We start from the raw sequence: 22596 nt of genomic DNA on the forward strand, positions 1-22596 counted from the left end.
CCTGACTAGTCTCCCAGTCCCTGTCACTGAAAAACATCCACACAGCAAGATGCTACCACCACCATGCTTCACCGTAGGGATGGTGCCAGGTTTCCTTCAGCCGTGACGCTTTGCATTCAGGTCAAAGAGTTCAATCTTGGTTTCACCAGACCAGAGAATCTTGTTTCTCATGGTCTAAGAGTCTTGAGGTGCCTTTTGGGAAACTCCAAGCGGGCTGTCGTGCCTTTTACTGAAGAGTGGCTTCTGTCTGGCCACTACCATAAAGGCCTAGTTGGTGCAGTGCTACAGAGATGGTTGTCCTTCTGGAAGGTTCTCCCATCTCCACAGAGGAACTCTAGAGCTCTGTCGGTGACCATCGGGTTCTTGGTCACCTGTCTGACGAAGGCCGTTCTTCCATGGTTGTTCAGTTTGGCTGAGCGGCGAGGTCTAGAAAGAGTCTTGGTGGTTCTAAACCTCTTCCATTTAAGAATGATGGATGCCACTGTGTTCTTGGGGACTGTAAATGCTGTAGACATTTTTTGGTACCGTTCCCCAGATCTGTTCCTCGACAATTCTGCCTCGGAGCTCTATGGACAATTCCTTAAACCTCATGGCTTGCTTTTTGCTCTGATATGCACAGTCAACTGTGGGACCTTATACAGACAGGGGTGTGCCTTTTCAAATCATGTCCAATCAATTGAATTTACCACAGGTGGACTCCAATCAAGTTGTAGAAACAAGGGGCCTTCCGGGTGGTGCAGTGGTCTAAGGCAGTGCTAGCTGTGCCACCAGAGACCCTGGGTTCGAGCCCAGGCTCTGTCACCCATGGGGCGGCGCACAATTGGCCCAGCGTCGTCCGGGTTAGGGATGGTTTGGGTGGGACCTTATATAGACAGGGGTGTGCCTTTTCAAATCATGTCCAATCAATTGAATTTACCACAGGTGGACTCCAATCAAGTTGTAGAAACAAGGGGCCTTCTGGGTGGTGCAGTGGTCTAAGGCAGTGCTAGCTGTGCCACCAGAGACCCTGGGTTCGAGCCCAGGCTCTGTCACCCATGGGGCGGCGCACAATTGGCCCAGCGTCGTCCGGGTTAGGGATGGTTTGGCTGGCAGGGATATCCTTGTCTTATCACGCACTAGGAACTCCTGTGGCGGGCCGGGCACAGTTCACGCTGACCAGGTCGCCAGGTGTACGTACGGTGTTTCCTCCGACACATTGGTGCGGCTAGCTTCCGGGTTGGATAGGCATTGTGTCAAGAAGCAGTGCGGCTTGGTTGGGTTGTGTTTCGGGGGACGCATGGCTCTCGACCTTCGCCTCACCCGAGTCCGTACGGGAGTTGCAGCGATGAGACAAGACTGTAACTACTACCAATTGGATACCACAAAATTGGGGGGTAAAAAATTAGAGGATGATCAATGGAAACAGGATGCACCTGAGTTCTATTTTCGAGTCTCATAGTAAAGGGTCTGAATACTTATCCCGATCGAACATACTTCAGTTTTTTATATTTTTTATAAATGTGCAAAAAAATGACAACTTTGTGGGGTAATTGTGAAGAAATTGATTTAAACTCATCAAAAAAGAAGTGTTCCCTTTTCAGGACCCTTTCAAAGATAATTTGTAAAAATCCAAATAACTTCACAGATCTTGCGAAGTTTTGTTCAATGCTTGTTCAATGACCCATAAACAATTAATGAACATGCTCCTGTGTAACAGTCGTTAAGACACTAACAGCTTAGGCAGTTAAGGTCACAGTTATGAAAACTTAGACACTAAAGAGGCCTTTCTACTGACTCTGAAAAACCCCAAATGAATGACCAGGGTCCCTGCTCATCTGCGTGAACGTGCCTTAGGCATGCTGCAAGGAGGCATGAGGACTGCAGATGTGGCCAGGACAATGAATTGCAATGTCTGTACTGTAAGACGCCTAAGACAGTGTTAGAGACAGGACAGACAGCTGATCGTCCCTCCATCAGTGCTCAGACTCTCTGCAATAGGCTGAGAGAGGCTGGACTGAGGGCTTGTAGGCCTGTTGTAAGGCAGGTCCTCACCAGACATCACCGGCAACAACGTCGCTGGACCAGACAGGACTGGCAAAAAGTGATCTTCACTGACATGTCACGGTTTTGTCTCACCAGGGGTGATGGTCGGATTCACGTTTATTGTCGAAGGAATGAGCGTTACACCGAGGCCTGTACTCTGGAGCGGGATCGATTTGGAGGTGGAGGGTCCGTCAAGGTCTGGGGCGGTGTGTCACAGCATCATCGGACTAAGCTTGTTGTCATTGCAGGCAATCTCAACGCTGTGCGTTACAGGGAAGACATCCTCCTCCCTGATGTGGTACCCTTCCTGCAGGCTCATCCTGACATGACCCTCCAGCATGACAATGCCACCAGCCATACTGCTCGTTCTGTGCGTGATTGTCAGTGTTATGCCATGGCCAGCAAAGAGCCCGGATCTCAATCCCATTGAGCACGTCTGGGACCTGTTGAATCGGAGGGTGAGGGCTAGGGCCATTCCCCCCAGAAATGTCCGGGAACTTGCAGGTACTTTGGTGGAAGAGTGGAGTAACATCTCACAGCAAGATCTGGCAAATCTGGTGCAGTCCTTGAGGAGGAGATGCCCTGCAGTACTTAATGCAGCTGGTGACCACACCAGATACTGACTGTTACTTTTGACCCCTCCCTTTGTTCAGGGAAACATTATTCAATTTCTGTTAGTCACATGTCTGTGGAACTCGTTCAGTTTATGTCTCAGTTGTTGAATCTTATGTTCATACAAATATTTACACATGTTAAGTTTGCTGAAAGTAAACGCAGTTGACAGTGAGAGGACGTTTCTTTTTTTGCTGAGTTTATTCAATACATTTTAGAATAAGGCTGTAATGTAACAAAATGTGAAAAAAGTCAAGGGGTCTGAATACTTTCAGAAGGCACTGTACAGTCGTGGCCAAAAGTTTTGAGAATGACACAAATATTAATTCTCACCAAGTCTTCTGCCTCAGTGTCTAGATATTTTTGTCAGATGTTACTATGGAATACTGAAGTATAATTGCAAGCATTTCATAAGTGTCAAAGGCTTTTATTGACAATTACATGAAGTTGATGCAAAGAGTCTATTTGTAGTGTTGACCCTTCTTATTCACGACCTCTGCAATCCGCCCTGGCATGCTGTCAATTAACTTCTGGGCCACATCCTGACTGTTGGCAGCCCATTCTTGCATAATCAATGCTTGGAGTTTGTCAGAATTGGTGGGTTTTTGTTTGTCCACCCACCTCTTGAGGATTGACCACAAGTTATCAATGGGATTAAGGCCCGGGGAGTTTCCTGGCCATGGACCCAAAATATCGATGTTTTGTTCCCCGAGCCCCTTAGTTATCACTTTTGCCTTATGGCAAGGTGCTCCATCATGCTGGAAAAGGCATTGTTCGTCACCAAACTGTTCCTGAATGGTTGGGAGAAGTTGCTCTTGGAGGATGTGTTGGTATCATTCTTTATTCATGGCTGTGTTCTTAGGTAAAATTGTGAGTGAGCCCACTCCCTTGGCTGAGAAGCAACCCCACACATGAATGGTCTCAGGATGCTTTACTGTTGGCATGACACAGAACTGATGGTAGCGCTCACCTTGTCTTCTCCGGACAAGCTTTTTTCTGGATGCCCCAAACAATCGTAAAGGGGATTCATCAGAGAAAATGACTTTACCCCAGTCCTCAGCAGTCCAATCCCTGTACCTTTTGCAGAATATAAGTCTGTCCCTGATTGTTTTTCCTGGAGAGAAGTGGCTTCTTTGCTGCCCTTCTTGACACCAGGCCATCCTCCAAAAGGTCTTCGCCTCACTGTGCGTGCAGATGCACTCACACCTGCCTGCTGCCATTCCTGAGCAAACTGTACTGGTGGTGCCCCGATCCCGCAGCTGAATCAACTTTAGGAGACGGTCCTGGCGCTTGCTGGACTTTCTTGGGCACCCTGAAGCCTTCTTCACAACAATTGAACCACTCTCCTTGAAGTTCTTGATGATCCAATAAATGGTTGATTTAGGTGCAATCTTACTGGCAGCAATATCCTTGCCTATGAAACCCTTTTTGTGTAAAGCAATGATGATGGCACGTGTTTCCTTGCAGGTAACCGTGGTTGACAGAGGAAGAACAATGATTCCAAGCACCACCCTCCTTTTGAAGCTTTCAGTCTGTTATTCAAACTCAATCAGTATGACAGAGGGATCTCCAGCCTTGTCCTCGTCAACACTCACACCTGTGTTAACGAGAGAATCACTGACATGATGTCAGCTGGTCCTTTTGTGGCAGGGCTGAAATGCAGTGGAAATGTTTTTTGAGGATTCAGTTAATTTTGGCAAATAGGGACTTTTCAATTAATTGTAATTCGTCTGATCACTCTTCATAACATTCTGGAGTATATGCAAATTGCCATCATACACCTGAGGCAGCAGACTTTGAAAATTAATATTTGTGTCATTCTCAAAACTTTTGGCCATGACTGTATATATATATATATATATGTGTGTGTGTGTACATAGTTCATGTTGATAGATGATAAGGGAAGATACATCAATTCAAGAATAGCTGATCATTATTTTTCCATGAACTGCCTGCAGTTTTAGTTGTTTTGAGAACATGCAATGCTAGCATTTTATTATTCAATTGAAATAATACATTTACGTTTGCACTTGGAATTCAAGAGATGGAATTAAGGCATGTTGTTGTGCAGGGGTGTGTTGAGCCCTATATGCTACCTTTATTGCTCTTGGGAACAACTAATGGGAACATTAGAATAAACTTGAGATGACCCAAGCATAGAAATAATAATTATTCATTTTAATTATTTGGAACCAACAATCAGCTTGTATTACTAAGAATGTTATGCCTAGTTGCTTTACTGCTATTCAGCTCTAGAATTTCAACACAACATCCACAATTTGAATCACTCAAAAAAGAACTGGGCCAAAGGGATATATTAAAGTGCTGTTAACATGTATGCCTAGTTGGTGAGTGTGACAGAGATGGCTTGATCTTTTGGTGCAGAACGTGATGTATCCCTTGAGAAATCATTGAAAGAGGTGTCATGGAGAAGGTACATTTGGTATCTCATAAACACAAAACTACATCTCACTGTGGTGTTTGAAGTATATTTCCAATTGGTTGTTCATCCAATGCAGTTGAATGTAAACTTATAGGCAAACTGTGTAGTTGTTACACAGTTTTTGTGGCATTAAATTCCTCTCCAGACATTATAAAACATAACTCCTGGTTTGTTTGTCGGAATTTCAACCTAAAAGTGTGTTGCGGTGTTGATAGGCCCCGGCCTCAAAAGGCAGAGGTCTCACGAATTGAGTTTACACTTTTGTTGCCAACCAAGATTTTGGAGTATTCCAGATCACCTTGTTGTTCTAGAATGACATGGTAACTTTGGATGCTGCCATTATCAGCTTATGGCCTTAAAACATTCAGTCTTACTGAGTCTTGGCCTGACTTCTGGACAAGGTTTCTTATTATGGCAAAAAGCAGTTATATTTGTACCGGCCAAAAAAAACAATTGCAGGTAACATTTTTTTAAAGCTCCATGGCTTTTCTTTTGAGTGAACAAAATGTCAAACTCAGCACTTTCAGAAAAAGAGGGACTGTTAGAATAGAGCATGCACTAGCTAAACTCAAACAAATCGTGATATTTTCAGTCCAAGGAAGAATAAAAAGGAAATGTTAAACTTGCCTAACTCAGACAACACTGATTTGACAAACTTGAAGTTTGTTTTTTTGAGACTGCTGTACTAATTACATATATTATAAGCCAGTTGTATTATAATAGTATATATTGTAGTATACTTAGATCTGTACATAAACTCAAGTTATTCAGTAAAATGTTTAGTTAACTTTTTTTCTTGTTTGCTAATAAAATATTGAAGATACCACAGCTACAACATTGCTGTTTGCATGTGTGATGACTTTTTAACCCAACAATAAAGTAATTGCTTCACAAATTTGTATTGTGGTCACTAATACTGCCTTAACTATTTGCCTTTGAATTCATTTTTACTTTTAAAAAATCTACGTAGACCCACTTGAACAATAGCCTATGCTTGATCTCATAATCTTAAAGTTTGTTTCTTTGTGACTGCTGTTCTTGTATTATAATACGTTATATGGTACTATACTTTGATCAGTACAGAAACTCAAGTTGTTCAGTAGCCTATGCTTGATCCCATCATCCCTTGAGCTTTGTGGACCCATTGAATGTGTATGTGCCACGCTACACGTCGATGTTTGTCTGTAGTTTAGCAGGTCTATCTTAATTTCCCCAGGGAGGGGTCACTGCATTGTGGCTCACAGCCAAGAATGTGACAGCCTATCAATTGGATTTATGATACGCAATAATACGTGCAATGTTCTCTGTTATCTGTCGTTGTACTACAAAAGTCCACCAGGTGGTAGAATTGCATCAACTTTCAAATATAAAAAAACATTGCATCTGCATACAGCTTTCGGCTGTTCATATGTAATTGTATGATTTTCATGAATGACTTGTAGACCAAAAGCTATTGTTAGTGATACAGGTGTTGTCGTCGGCTTTTGAAATACCCGGCTGCCTGAAAAGTAATTTGATACATTTCACATGGCTGATTTGACAGATACTTTGCGATTCTGACCAATGAGGAGAGGGTCCGCGTGCGCTGCACCGGGGTGGGCGCGAGATTCGGCGGGATAGACATTTCTGTCCCCCAAGAGACGGTACTACCACGGAGAATTTAAGTAAGTCTCAAGGAGATGGGATGTGAGTAGCAAGATGAAGACATGAGGTGGAAACAGAATATAGAATAGCGTTTGATCATCAGTCATAAAGTCAACCACATGAATAACAAACATAGGCTGTTTTGTAAATTGTTATTTGAGCTAGCTGGCTCAGCTAAGTAACGTTAACCGTAACAAAGTATAGCTAGTTTTAGCTAGCCAGACTGATTAGTTGGCTAATTTGCAGACGTTAGCTTCTTATTAGCTATCCACCTAGTTTCAAGTGTACACGTTTTATTGTCACATGCACAGGATACAGCAGGTGTAAAACAGTACAGTGAAATGTTTAACTAGTGAGCTCTTTTCCAACAATGCAGAAATAAAGGTAGCTAATAATATACCGTTAGATACGAAGAACAGACGTAAAATGCAAAGAGAAGCACGATCATGCAGTTATATCCAGGTCATTATTACAATGTGCAGGGGTAAAAGTGACTAGCAGCAGGATAAATACCAATAATAATCATAGTAATAGGACGGGTAGAAAGTGGCTGGTAGAAGGATAAAGACTAGTGGTAATAATAATAAACAATATAGCATCAGCGAACCTTAATAGTAATCACTTAAAAATATATACTGTATATTGTCACATACACAGTGAAATGTGTTGTTTTACAGGATCAGCTAAAGTAGTACTGCACCCCTGGAGCAAATTACGGTTAAGAGCCTTGCTCAAGGGCACATCGAGAGATGTTTCACCTTGTCGGCTTGGGTATTGGAGCCAGAGTGGTGTGAGTCTGGTGAACGTGGGTGCATGAGTGTGTATGCGTGAATGAGAAGAGTGTCAGTGTGTGTCTGAATGGTAGAGACCTGTCGTTGAGCATAGAGACAGAGCAGGTAGTCAGTGTGGATAGTCTGAGAGTGCAGGTGGAGTAACTATTCAACAGTCTTATGGCCTGTGGAAAGAAGCTGTCTCGGAGCGTATTGGTCCGAGACCCGATGCTTTAGCACCGCCTACTGGGCGGGAGCAGGGAAAACAGCCCATGGCTCAGGTGGGTGGAGACTTTGGAAATGTTTTGGGTCACTAACAGACACCGTTTTGCATGAATGTCTTGGATGGCTGGGAGCTTGACCCCAGGGACACACTGGGCTGTCCGCACCACCCTTTTTTAGGGCCTTGCTGTCGATTGTAGAGCGGTTGCCATACCAGGCAGTGATATAACCAGTAGGGATGCTTTCGATGGTGCACATGTAAAAGTTCCTGAGGATCTGATGGGCTATGCCAAATCTTTTCATCCTCGTGAGGGTGATGAGGCGCTGTCGTGCCTTCTTCACGACTGTGCTAGTGTGAGAGGACCATGTTAGCTCTCGACCCGGTCCACTACAGCCCCATCGATTTGGATGGGGGCGTGCTCGCCCCCGTGTTTTCTCTAATCCACAATTAGCTTCTTGGTCTAGCTGATGTTGTGTGAGAGGTTGTTGTCCTGGCACCACATTGACAGGTCTCTGTCCTCCCTATAAGCTGTCTCGTCGCTGTCGGTGATCAGGCCTACCACCGTTGTGTCGTCAGCAAACTTGATAAAGCAATTACAATAACAATTCTCTATAAATCCTGGTTACACTTCTTTGCATAGTGAACACTGCATTTCAATGACACATTTATACTTCCTCTGTCAGCCTCTGAGGTGCTTTTACTTCTTTACCTGACTGCCTCATTACAACAGGCAGCCCTGGTGGGTCTGACACAGGAGTGTCTGGGCTTGACGTTGTCTGACCTGTAATGTCACTCTTGCCTGTCTGTTTACTCACACTCAGGTACACGGAACACGTGTCTCCTATTTCTCCTGTATGTAACTACCTGTAACTACCTCAGGTGTCATTACATCATATGACCTGGTTGCCACTGTTTTCACCACATTGGGCCTCAACGCTCCTTCATGCATTTTCACCCTATCATTTGGACTGAGCGCACTGAGCACCTTGGACCCTGTGTCATAGTACCTTTTCTATTCACTCTTTTCCCTCTGTTTGTTAAGAATGACCTTGTCATCCTGTCTGTTTCTAGGGGTACTGGCAACCTAGTTTTGAGTTTCCTGTTGAACAACAGCTCTTCCGGGGAGACGGACCATGTTTTAGTGGAGTAGCCCTGTAGTTTAGCAAAGCTAGATACAGTACTTTCTTAAGCAGTAGTTTCATTGCTTTGACACCATACTCGACTAACCCATTAGACTGTGGGCACAGTGGGTTGGATGTGACATGCTTGAACCTGTACAGTTTAGAAAAATCACTGAAAGTTGAACTGATTCGTTGTCCATATGGACTACCTCTGCGACCCCATGATGAACAAAGAATGACTTAATGTGAGTTAACACCTGACTATCAGGAATGTCCTTCAGCAAAGCTCGCTGGGTAATGAGAGTAATAGTCCATCAGTAGAACATAGTTCTTGCTTTCAAGAGAAAAGAGATCTATTCCTACTTTGCCCCATGGTCTCATTACCTCTTTTTCCTCAACCCACATTGTCTCTGCTCTGTTTTGACTGCTATTTATGGCATGTTTCACAAGCTTTGACTGGCTGCTCTGTATCAGCATTCATCTTGGGCCAGAATAACACTGCTTTTGCATGTCGTTTGGACTTTTACATCCCTAGATGGCCTTTGTGTATTTTGATCAACATGTTTTTCTGTATCACACTTGGTATCACAATACCTCAACCCTTAAACAGAATTCCATCAAGTACAGATAGCTCATCCCTGTATTGACCATAAGGTTATGGTATACCTTGTACAGACCACCCACATATTATGACTTGAATACCCTTTCACAAACATTCATCTTCTGCATTAGCACGTGAAATAACTGTCCACAATTTCATCTATGAGACTGGGCAACTCATTCTGAAGGTTATCATGTATGGTCTCGTCCTGCTCATATATCTGGTTTGGTTCTGAGCTGTCAAAAGCTATGGACAATGTGCCACTAACAATTATTTTCCCGGTCTGTACTCAAGTTGCAAGTCATATTTCTGAAGTTTTAGAAACAGTCTCTGTACCCTTGGTGGTGTGTATTTTAGACTTTTCTTTGCAATAGATTTGTTTTTGCCCACACTGTTTTACCATAGTTAAACACATGGAATGTCTCACACGCTTATGACAGTGCCAATGCCTCTTTCTCAATCTGAATATAGTTACACTCAGAAGTTGTCAAAGCCCTGGAGGCATATGCGACTGGGCCCATCTAGTGCCATACTGCTGTAACAACACTGCACCTAAACCTGCTTCAGAGGCATCTGCTGAGATTTTGGTTTTGCGCTTTTCATCATACTGTAGAACCCTCAGTACTGGAGCCATTATGATTAATACCCTGAGCTCCTCAAACTCTTTCTGGTGATTACTGTTCCAACATCATTCTGTAGTTTTACACAGTAGACCTCTCACCTGAAGTAGGCGGTGGCATGTTCTTGATGGCTGTCAATTTGCTCTGGTCTATCTGAATACCTTCACATTTTAGTTTTTCACCCAAGAAGGTTATTTCTGTCTTTCTGAATTCACATTTGTCTGCGTTTAGCTTTAGCCCATTAGCTGTGGCTGGATCAAGTGCTGCTTTCAACCTTGTGTTGTGCTCTTCAAGAATCTGACCCCATATTAGGACATCAATGTACACTTTTGTGCATGGCACACTCAAATATCTGTTGAACTGTCCTATGAAAGACTTTTGGTGCTGAAGTGAGACCAAACGGGAGCCTTTTAAATGAATACCTACCAAAATGAGTATTGGAAGTACAAAGCCTTGTATTCGCCTTGTCTAGACTGATCTTCCATAACCCCAAGGAGGTGTCTAGCTTTGAGAATGATTTAGCACCTACTATGTCCCCAAATATCTCCCCTCTGGTAGGCAGCTGAAAGTGTTCCCTTTTTACACACCTGTTTAGCTCTTTTGGATCCATACACAGTCTGAGAGAGTCGTCTTTCCTCTCCACTATTACTAGTGAGTGGACCCATTCAGTAAGCTCTTCTACTTTGTCTAGGATATCTAAGGACTCTAGCCTCAGTAGCTCTGCTTTTAGCTGGTCTCTTAGTGGTACCTTCCTAAGTGCATGGATCACTGATCTATTTGACTGCACTAACTCAATTTTGTGTTGCACCATGAGTTTTCCCTGAAAAACATCAGTATCTGGACTAATATGCTCAACATTAGTAATTTAACCATTCACCGTATGAAACCATTTCACCAGACCCAGTAAGTTATATGACTTTAACCCAATGATGGCTGTTTTTTCTCCCTTTACTATGACAAATGGAACCTTGTGAGATTTAGAATCTAACTACAGCACCAATGTGCATGACCCTAATAAATTCCTCAACAGTCTGTTTCAAAAGTCTGAAAGTTGGCTAATACCAGTTCATAATCTGCTTGCTCTTCATCCGTTAGCTGAAAGCTGTTGTAAACATCAGTGGCGTCCGAGCAACCTACTGTGAGAAACCGGGCGACCTTCTGTGCGACGTCTTTATCAACCGCTCCTATCGCCGCCAGAGGGTGAAACATTGCTTGAACCGATTCCATTGATCTTCAACTTTGCTGTGAAGTTTCAGTTCTGTTGGAGGCTTTAGTGGCTCAATGTCGTTAGCCAGCTAGCACTGCAAAATGACTAGCTACGTGCACTGCATGCTCCGTTAGCTCCGGCGTTGTTATTTTTACATCACTCTTGTTAGCCCAGTGGCTATATAGCTAAAGTTAGCTAGTTGACGTGAAGCCTCTTGGCGCCGTTCAGCTTTTTCGACTTGATGATGGAGGAGTCAAAGGTGAGTTGTGTCACTCCTGGTACCATGTTGTATCCTCTTGTCTAAGAAATACTAAAGAAAACAACTGTTCCTTAAAACACAAGTCCTTTATTCAAGTTAACCGAAGCCGTACAAGTATTGTGCATTGAGCTGAGATCTCCCGCTCTCCTACCCTTCTGCGTGGGCTGTGTCCCCCCTAAGGGGTCACGTGGCCTCCGATACAATATGCCACAGAGTTGTGCGTAGCCACGCAGGCGTGGGTGAACAGGTAGTACAGGAGGGACTAAGCACACAACCCAGGGGGGCCCCCGTGTTGAGGATCAGTGTGGCGGAGGTGTTGTTGCCTACCCTCAACACCTGGGGGCGGCCCATCAGAAAGTCCAGGATCCAGTTGCAGAGGGAGGTATTCAGTCCCAGGGTCTTAAGCTTGGTGATGAGTTTGGAAGGATTATGGTGTTGACACTGAGCTGTATTCAATGAACAGCATTCTTACATAGGTATTCCTCTTGTCCAGGTGGGAGAGCAGTGTGAAGTGCAATTGAGATTGCATCATCTGTTGATCTGTTGGGGCGGTATGCGAATTGGAGTGGGTCCATGGTATCTGGGATGATGATTTACAGATGATAGTCATTTAGGCAGGTTACCTTAGAGTTATTTGGAACAGGAACAATGGTGGTCAGCTTGAAACATGTTGGGATTACAGACTGGGACAAGGAGAGGTTGAAAATGTCTGTGAAGTTGGTCTGTGCATGCTCTGAGAACGCGTCCTGGTATTCCGTCTGGCCCAGCAGCCTTGCGAGTGTTGACCTGTTTAAAAGTCTTTCTTTCCGTGGCTGACGTGAGTGAGATCACACATTCGTCCAGAACAGCAGGGGCTTTCATGTATGACTCAGTGTTGAAGCAAGCATAGAAGGCATTTAGTTAGTCTGGGAGGTCTGCGTCACTGGGCAACTCACGGCTGGGTCCACCTTTGTAATCCGTAATAGTCTGCAAGCCCTTCATACCTATTTTATCTGATCTATTATTTCAGCAAACTACATTTAATCAAAATCTGTTACTTTTTGTATGCTTTCTCCATAGTTTGTCAATAAGGTTGCTGCATAACAAAAACAATTTGAACAGGATACAGTATGACTAGCAGCGGCAGCAGAAGACGTCGATACCTTTGGTAAGTCTGTTCACTGTAAACATTATTCTCCGCTCCTCTCTTGTATATTAACCTTATTAGTCCTTCCTTTCTCAGTGATGTTGGGGATGACCATGACTGCATTGAGGTGAAATGTCCCAAGAAGTCTTTGCAGAAAGTCAAGTGGTCGAGGGAAGAGGTAAGTCATTTCCAGACTGAGTTGTCTTCTGTGGTAGCTGAGTCAACTCCCAAGAAAATCATGTTGAATATTTTTCTCTCTTGTGATCACAAGGATGAGAGGCTGAAGAGGCTTGTGGATGAACATGGAGCAGATGATTGGAATGTGATAGCAGATAATTTCAAGGTAAGTGTCACCCACACAAAATATGACCAACTCTGACATATTTGTCCCTTGTGTACCCGTATATAGGACTGATGTTTTCTTCCTTTTTTGCATTTATTAATTCTGACAGAAAAGATCTGAGTCACAGTGTCAGCACCGATGGCAAAAGGTGCTCAACCCAGAGCTGGTGAAAGGGCCATGGACCAAGGAGGAGGATGAGAGGGTGAAGACAGTTTCTTTTCAGTTTTCTACCAAGTACACTGCTCCTCATCTCATTCCAACATTGCTGCGAGCATTAGTGAGGTCGGGAACTGATTTTGGGCAATTAGGCCTGGCTCGCAGTCTGCGTTCCAATTCATCCCAAAGGTGTTTGATGGGGTTGAGGTCAGGGCTCTGTGCAGGCCAGTCAAGTTCTTCCACACCGATCTCAACAAACCATTTCTAGATTAACCTTGCTTTGTGCACGGGGGAATTGTCATGCTGAAACAGGAAAAGGCCTTCCCCAAACTGTTGCCACAAAGTTGGAAGCACAGAATCGTCTATAATGTCATTGTACGCTATAGAATTAAAGTTCCCCTTCACTGGAACTGAGGGGCCTAGCCCAAACAATGACAAACAGCCCCAGACTATTATTCCTCCTCCACTAAACAGATGGTGAAGTGTGATTCATTACTACAGAGAACGTGTTTCCAATGCTCCAGAGTACAATGGTGGCAAGCGTTACACCACTCCATCCGACGCTTGGCATTGCGTATTGTGATCTTAGGCTTGTAGTGGCTGCTCGGCCATGGAAACCCATTTCATGAAGCTCCCGATGAACAGTTATTGTGCTGAAGTTGCTTCCAGAAGTAGTTTGAAACTTGGTGGTGAGTTTTGCAGCTGAGGACATTTTTTACACGCTTCAGCAGTGGCGGTCCCTTTTCTGTGAGCTTGTGTGGCCTATCGCTTTGCGGCTCAGCTGTTGTTGCTCCTGTACGTTTCCACTTGTCCATGTAGTGTGTATGTATCAAACATTCACAAATTATGAATCTTGCTGTGTGTCAATGTATCTGTGCACAGGTCATCGAGTTGGTGCACAGGTATGGCCCCAAGCGCTGGTCCATCATTGCCAAGCATCTACACGGGCGTATCGGCAAGCAGTGCCGGGAGCGCTGGCACAACCACCTTAACCCTGAGGTGAAGAAGTCGTGCTGGACTCAGGAGGAGGATCGAATCATATACGCTGCTCACAAACGTATCGGGAACCGCTGGGCTGAGATAGCCAAGCTGCTGCCTGGCAGGTAATAACACTTTTATAACAAGTCATAACACTGTTATAACAGGCTTTAACACTCAGTTTGCATCCCAAATGGCACCCTATTCTCTATATAGTTCACTACTTTTGACAAGGGCCCATAGGGATCTGGTGGTTCACAATGTAGGGAATAGCATGATATTTTGGGCGCAGTATCTGTATCTAATGGCATCAGACTTTATATGTAGAAATCTCATGAGATTAATCAAATATTTTGTTTGTCTGAATCGCAGGGATATATAACAAGCAACAACAAATATAGTGTTGACAATATAGAACATAATATTGTTCTAATTCCATTTCTTTGGTCTGAATCCCCCCATAGGACAGACAACTCTATAAAGAATCACTGGAACTCCACCATGCTTAGGAAGGTGGAGCATGAGGGCTATCTGCAGGACGTCCCGACTCGGGTCTACAAGACCAAGGCTTCCATCAAGAAAAGAACCAAGTCTTCCGGCTCCTCCTGGCGGAGACAGAATCACTATTTCATGACTATCCCTACAAAGGTGAGTACAGATTTACCAATCAGCACAAGCAACTAGGTTGAAGAATAGCCTAATATCATTCTGAATTGAAAATCAAATTTCACTAAAATCGACTGAAAATCACTGAAATCAGGATGAAATCAGTCCCAAACGGTTTGTTCATTTTATTACAATGTTGGTGTTGTGAATGTGTGTTTTGGCAGATTTCAGGATATTCCCTTGGCTTGTTGAATAGCCAGTACATGGACAGTGTTCCTGAAACCTCTTTCCTTGTCCCGGTGAGTATCCGCTCTCTGCACTCAATCACCTTAGCTCAACCATGTTGCAAGTGAACTCCTTCCCTCCCAACAATGTATAGTAGTTCCTCCTCTGTAATTCAGCATCCAATGTAAGATAAGAGATGAATAAGACTTATAAATCAGGTGTTTTTCCAATCTCTCCTGGACTGTGTGTACCCCAGCAGTTGTTCACTGATGGGTCCTCCAAGAAAGAGCAGAGAATTAAGGAACTCGAGCTGCTCCTCATGGGAGCCGAGAACGAAGTCAGGAGACGACAAGCCTCATGTGTAAGAAGGATGTGTGAGAAGGAACACGTATGTGTAGTATGTTCTAGAACTCCACCCTACCACCCTCCCCACCGGCTTCCCATCCCCCATCTCACCCCCGGATAGCTAGCCGTTCACTCCCGGTTAGCTAGCCGTTCACTCCCGGTTAGCCAGCCGTTCACTCCCGGTTAGCCAGCCGTTCACTCCCGGTTAGCTAGCTGTTCACCCCCGGTTAGTTAGCCACTCATCCCCGGTCAGCTAGCCGCGTACCCCGGGTTAGCCGTTCGCTCACCCCCAGGTTAGCCATTCGCTCACCCCCAGGTTATCCATCCACTCACCCCGTGTTAGCGAGCCGTTCACCCATGATTAACTAGCTACTCACCCCCAGTTAGCTAGCTGCCCCTACTGGCACCCAGGCTAGCTGTTCACAACACATGTGAGGCTTCTTTGTATAGATGAATGTGGAATGCACAGTTCATGTTTAAGTTTCGGCATGAAGGTGAGGCTCCTGCCAATGTCCACCCTAATGTCCACTCATTACATTTACATTGGTAAATGTACACCTCATGGTTAGGGCCCAAAGTTTTTCCTGGCCAGATCTCATGGTCAGGAAAACTCATCGTCCTAATTATCATTGGTTCTGACCTTTTCGTAGCCCTGGTCCAGGGTGTTATGTACGGCTTGCTTACGCGGCGCTTTCAGCATTAAGGAGTCCGCTTACTTCCCAGCCGAAACAGTTTGGAAGAGTTTGTGCATATATTTTGGACTTTGTTTTTTTCGGCTGTACAGGCACACAGCATTTTTTCTGGAGGTAAGCCGAAGTTCTTACTTCCGGCGCCATCATTACGACCAGGAATATGACTTTCCCAAAGCGGATCCTGTGTTTTGCCTTCCACCCAGGACAATGGATCGGATCCCAGCCGGCGAACCTGAACAACGTCGCCGTAAAAGGGGCAAACGAAGCGGTCTTCTGGTCAGGCTCCGGAGACGGGCACATCGCGCACCACTCCCTAGCATACTACTCGCCAGTGTCCAGTCTCTTGACAACAAGGTTGATGAAATCCGAGCAAGGGTTGCCTTCCAGAGAGACATCAGAGACTGTAACGTTCTTTGCTTAACGGAAACATGGCTCACTCGAGACACGCTATCGGAGTCGGTGCAGCCAGCTGGTTTCTTCACGCATCGCGCCGACAGAAACGAGCATCTTTCTGGTAAGAAAAGGGGCGGGGGGGTATGCCTTATGATTAACGATACGTGGTGTGATTATAACAACATATAGGAACTCAAGTCCTTCTGTTCACCTGACTTAGAATTCCTCACAATCAAATGTCGACCGCATTATCTACCAAGGGAATTCTCTTCGATTATAATCACAGCCGTATATATTCCCGTATATATAATATTCCCGTATATATAATCACAGCCGTATATATTTTAACAAGGCTAATCTGAAAACAAGACTCCCTAAATCATATCAGAATATCGATTGCGCAACCAGGGCTGGTAAAACCCTGGATCATTGTTATTCTAACTTTCGCGACGCATATAAGGCCCTCCCCCGCCCTCCTTTCGGAAAAGCTGACCACGACTCCATTTTGTTGCTTCCAGCCTACAGACAGAAACTAAAACAAGAAGCTCCCGCTCTCAGGTCTGTTGAACGCTGGTCCGACCAATCTGATTCCACGCTTCAAGACTGCTTCGATCACGTGGATTGGGACATGTTCCACATTGCGTCCAACAACAACATTGACGAATACGCTGATTCATTGAGCGAGTTCATTAGAAAGTGCATCGGCGATGTCGTACCCACAGCAACTATTAAAACATTCCCAAACCAGAAACCGTGGATTGATGGCAGCATTCGCACAAAACTGAAAGCGCCAACCACTGCTTTTAACCAGGGCAAGGTGACCGGAAATATGACCGAATACAAACAGTGTAGCTATTCCCTCCGCAAGGCAATCAGACAAGCTAAGCGTCAGTATAGAGACAAAGTAGAGTTGCATTTCAACGGCTCAGACACAAGAGGTATGTGGCAGTGTCTACAGTCAATCACGGATTATAAAAAGAAAACCAGACCCGTCGCGGACCAGGATGTCTTGCTCCCAGACAGACTAAATAACTTCTTTGCTCGCTTTGAGGACAATACAGTGCCACTGACAAGGCCCGCTACCAAAACCTGCGGACTCTCCTTCACTGCAGCCGACGTGAGTAAAACATTTAAACGTGTTAACCCTCGCAAGGCTGCAGGCCCAGGTGGTATCCCCAGCTGTGTCCTCAGAGCAGACCAGCTGGCTGGTGTGTTTATGGACTTATTCAATCAATCCTTATCCCAGTATGCTGTTCCCACATGCTTCGAGAGGGCCACCATTGTTCCTGAAAGCGAAGGTAACTGAGCTAAACGACTACCGCCCTGTAGCACTCACTTCCGTCATCATGAAGTGCCTTGAGAGACTAGTCAAGGACCATATCACCTCCACCCTACCTGACACCCTAGACCCACTCCAATTTGCTTACCGCCCCAATAGGTCCACAGACGACGCAATCGCAACCACACTGCACACTGCCCTAACCCATCTGGACAAGAGGAATACCTATGTGAGAATGCTGTTCATCGACTACAGCTCAGCATTTAACACCATAGTACCCTCCAAACTCGTCATCAAGCTCGAGACCCTGGGTCTTGACCCCACCCTGTGCAACTGGGTACTGGACTTCCTGATGGACCGCCCCCAGGTGGTGAGGGTAGGTAACAACATCTCCACCCCGCTGATCCTCAACACTGGGGCCCCACAAGGGTGCGTTCTGAGCCCTCTCCTGTACTCCCTGTTCACCCACGACTGCATGGCCATGCACGCCTCCAACTCAATCATCAAGTTGGCGGACGACACTACAGTGGTAGGCTTGATTACCAACAACGACGAGACAGCCTACAGGGAGGAGGTGAGGGCCCTCGGAGTGTGGTGTCAGGAAAATAACCTCACACTCAACGTCAACAAAAGGGATTATTGTGGACTTCAGGAAACAGCAGAGGGAGCACCCCCCTATCCACATCGACCGGACAGTAGTGGAGCGGGTAGTAAGTTTTAAGTTTCTCGGCGTACACATCACGGACAAACTGAATTGGTCCACCCACACAGACAGCATTGTGAAGAAGGCGCAGCAGCGCCTCTTCAACCTCAGGAGGCTGAAGAAATTCGGCTTGTCACCAAAAGCACTCACAAACTTCTACAGATGCACAATCAAGAGCATCCTGTCGGGCTGTATCACCGCCTGGTACAGCAACTGCTCCGCCCACAACCATAAGGCTCTCCAGAGGGTTGTGAGGTCTGCACATCGCATCACCGTGGGCAAACTACCTGCCCTCCAGGACACCTACACCACCCGATGTCACAGGAAGGCCATAAAGATCATCAAGGACAACAAATCAAATCAAATCAAATTTATTTATATAGCCCTTCGTACATCAGCTGATATCTCAAAGTGCTGTACAGAAACCCAGCCTAAAACCCCAAACAGCAAACAATGCAGGTGTAAAAGCACGGTGGCTAGGAAAAACTCCCTAGAAAGGCCAAAACCTAGGAAGAAACCTAGAGAGGAACCAGGCTATGTGGGGTGGCCAGTCCTCTTCTGGCTGTGCCGGGTAGAGATTATAACAGAACATGACCAAGATGTTCAAATGTTCATAAATGACCAGCATGGTCGAATAATAATAAGGCAGAACAGTTGAAACTGGAGCAGCAGCACAGTCAGGTGGACTGGGGACAGCAAGGAGTCATCATGTCAGGTAGTCCTGGGGCACGGTCCTAGGGCTCAGGTCCTCCGAGAGAGAGAGAAAGAAAGAGAGAATTAGAGAGAGCATATGTGGGGTGGCCAGTCCTCTTCTGGCTGTGCCGGGTGGAGATTATAACAGAACGTGGCCAAGATGTTCAAATGTTCATAAATGACCAGCATGGTTGAATAATAGTAAGGCAGAACAGTTGAAACTGGAGCAGCAGCATGGCCAGGTGGACTGGGGACAGCAAGGAGTCATCATGTCAGGTAGTCCTGGGACATGGTCCTAGGGCCCAGGCCAGTTGAAACTGGAGCAGCAGCATGGCCAGGTGGACTGGGGACAGCAAGGAGTCATCATGTCAGGTAGTCCTGGGGCATGGTCCTAGGGCTCAGGTCCTCCGAGAGAGAGAAAGAAAGAGAAAGGAGAGAATTAGAGAACGCACACTTAGATTCACACAGGACACCGAATAGGACAGGAGAAGTACTCCAGATATAACAAACTGACCCTAGCCCCCCGACACATAAACTAATGCAGCATAAATACTGGAGGCTGAGACAGGAGGGGTCAGGAGACACTGTGGCCCCATCCGAGGACACCCCGGACAGGGCCAAACAGGAAGGATATAACCCCACCCACTTTGCCAAAGCACAGCCCCACACCACTAGAGGGATATCTTCAACCACCAACTTACCATCCTGAGACAAGGCCGAGTATAGCCCACAAAGATCTCCGCCACGGCACAACCCAAGGGGGGGGCGCCAACCCAGACAGGCCGACCACAACAGTGAATCAACCCACCCAGGTGACGCACCCCCCAGGGACGGCATGAGAGAGCCCCAGTAAGCCAGTGACTCAGCCCCCGTAACAGGGTAGAGGCAGAGAATCCCAGTGGAAAGAGGGGAATCGGCCAGGCAGAGACAGCAAGGGCGGTTCGTTGCTCCAGAGCCTTTCCGTTCACCTTCCCACTCCTGGGCCAGACTACACAGACAACAACCACCTGAGCCACTGCCTGTTCACCCTACTATCATCCAGAAGGCGAGGTCAGTACAGGTGCATCAAAGCAGGGACCGAGAGACTGAAAAACAGCTTCTATCTCAAGGACATCAGACTGTTAAACAGCCACCACTAACATTTAGTGGCTGCTGCCAACATACTGACTCAACTCCAGCTCACTTTAATAATGGAAATTGATGTAAAAACTATATCACTAGCCACTTTAAACAATGCCACTTAATATAATGTTTACATACCCTACATTACTCATCTCATATGTATATGTATATACTGTACTCTATATCATCTACTGCATCTTGCCATCTTTATGTAATACATGTATCACTAGCCACTTTAAACAATGCCACTTTTATGTTTTTACATACCCTACATTACTCATCTCAAATGTATAAACTGTACTCGATACCATCTACTGCATCTTGCCTATGCCGTTCTGTACCATCACTCATTCATATATCTCAATGTACATATTCTTTATCCCTTTACACTTGTGTGTATAAGGAAGTAGTTGTGGAATTGTTAGGTTAGATTACTTGTTGGTTATTACTGCATTATCGGAACTAGAAGCAAAAGCATTTCGCTACACTCGCATTAACATCTGCTAACCATGTGTATGTGACAAATAAAATGTATTTGATTTGAGTTCGAAGCCAAAGCTTACTTCCCTTCGTCGGTGAGTGGTCAAAAGTAGGGATTCATCAATAAAGTCTTTGTTGTCGTTCAACGAGAGAAGACTCGTTTTCATGCAAATTTTTTCGTTGAGAAATACTGCACCATACATCTTAGTTAGATGTAAAAATTTCTCGACTAAGATCTCGGCAAAAACGTCAAAATGAATGAGTTATCTTAGATTAATTTGGACTATTTTGAGGAAGTGTATACTGGCTACGGTTTCTCAAAATGGACTAACAGTACTATTGCCACTATTTTTAAAAAAATTTTCAAGCTAAGGTCTTTGAAGAGAGTATGCGAGTATACTCGTTCAGTTCGACTAGACAAGTTTTGCTAGGCGCCAGCCAGGCTGAAGCATGCTGATGCCTTTAGCAATCCGCATGTGACGAACTGGACCAAAGCTAACCTTTCTCTGCCCCCCCTCTTTCTCCATCTCCACAGAACACAGAAGCTCACTACTCCAGCTGGTCCAGCAGCCTGACAGACGACGGTCTGACCAACACGACCCTGAGCAGCTTGGGAAACCAGAGTATGGAGGGCCGTGGTTCGACTGTCTACACTCCTGTGTCTCCCAGCAGGTTCCTGGCCGTGGAGGCAAGCGCTGTCCTCTCCTCCCTACAAACCATCCCCGAGTTCGCAGAGACTCTGGAGCTCATAGACTCGGTCAGTTGGGTGATTCTCATGAAAGCACTTCTAACCATGGAAGTAGCAAAATTTGTTAGAAAAACCATGATCCATCTGCAACAATCAACTATCATTCTGAAGACTATGTTGCCTAGTTTATGGCACTGCGTCTCATTTTAAATACATTTTACATTTTCGTCTGAATTTTGTACATTTTCAGCCCAAATTCTTATTGCCAAAAAGGATCCATTTTACATCATCCTCTGGGCATTTTATACAATTTTACTTTAGATAAACCCAACTTATTTGAATACAAAACTAAATATGTTGCAGATTTTTTTTAATGCTAGGTGAAGTTTACATTTGACTAAAATATTAATTATGTAAAAACAGTGTCTGTGGACATGTTTGTCATTACCATAAACTTTTTTCAAGTTGCTGTAAAAACTCCAATAATTGTTTTAATAGAGTTTTATACACACATGATGCATTATCTAGAGGAGTAGTCCTTTAGATGAGCACAAGTTCATTTAATGTCTTTTATTTTTTTACTTTCACCTTTATTTAACCAGGTAGGCTAGTTGAGAACAAGTTCTCATTTACAACTGCGACCTGGCCAAGAATAAAGCAAAGCAGTTCGACACATACAACAACACAGAGTTACACATGGAATAAACAAACATACAGTAGAAAAATATATATCTATATACATTGTGTGCAATTGAGGTAAGATAAGGGAGGTAAGGCAATAAATAGGCCATGGTGGCGAAGTAATTACAATATACCAATTAAACACTGGAGTGATTGATGTGCAGAAGATGAATGTGCAAGTAGAGATACTGGGGTGCAAAGGAGCAAGATAAATAAATAAATACAGTATGGGGATGAGGTAGTTGGATGGGCTTTATTACAGATGGGCTATGTACAGGTGCAGTGATATGTGAGCTGCTCTGACAGCTGGTGCTTAAAGCTAGTTAGGGGGATATGAGTTTCCAGCTTCAGTGATTTTTGAAGTTCGTTCCAGCCATTGGCAGCAGAGAACTGGAAGGAAAGGCGGCCAAAGGAGGAATTGGCTTTGGGAGTGACCAGTGAGATATACCCGCTGGAGCGTGTGCTACGGGTGGGTGCTACTAGGGTGACCAGTGAGCTGAGATAAGGCGGGGCTTTACCTAGCAGAGACTTGTAGATAACCTGGAGCCAGTGGGTTTGGCGACG

General features: G+C 45.0%; 1 protein-coding gene across 1 annotated transcript in view; it reads left to right on the top strand.

Annotated features, from left to right (window-relative positions):
- The first annotated feature begins 12584 nt into the window (after positions 1-12584).
- LOC115114371 (myb-related protein A-like) overlaps positions 12585-22596 on the top strand; it is an 18266-nt gene continuing 8254 nt past the window's right edge. The window contains exons 1-8 of the mRNA XM_029642561.2: positions 12585-12669; positions 12745-12826; positions 12920-12991; positions 13101-13193; positions 14030-14250; positions 14590-14773; positions 14956-15030; positions 21199-21420. Coding sequence (XP_029498421.1) covers positions 12632-12669; positions 12745-12826; positions 12920-12991; positions 13101-13193; positions 14030-14250; positions 14590-14773; positions 14956-15030; positions 21199-21420 — 987 coding nt within the window. The 5' untranslated portion in view covers positions 12585-12631. The remainder of the gene's footprint in view (positions 12670-12744; positions 12827-12919; positions 12992-13100; positions 13194-14029; positions 14251-14589; positions 14774-14955; positions 15031-21198; positions 21421-22596) is intronic.

This window comes from Oncorhynchus nerka, linkage group LG9b (genome assembly GCF_034236695.1).
Source record: "Oncorhynchus nerka isolate Pitt River linkage group LG9b, Oner_Uvic_2.0, whole genome shotgun sequence".
NCBI classification, from domain to species: domain Eukaryota; kingdom Metazoa; phylum Chordata; class Actinopteri; order Salmoniformes; family Salmonidae; genus Oncorhynchus; species Oncorhynchus nerka.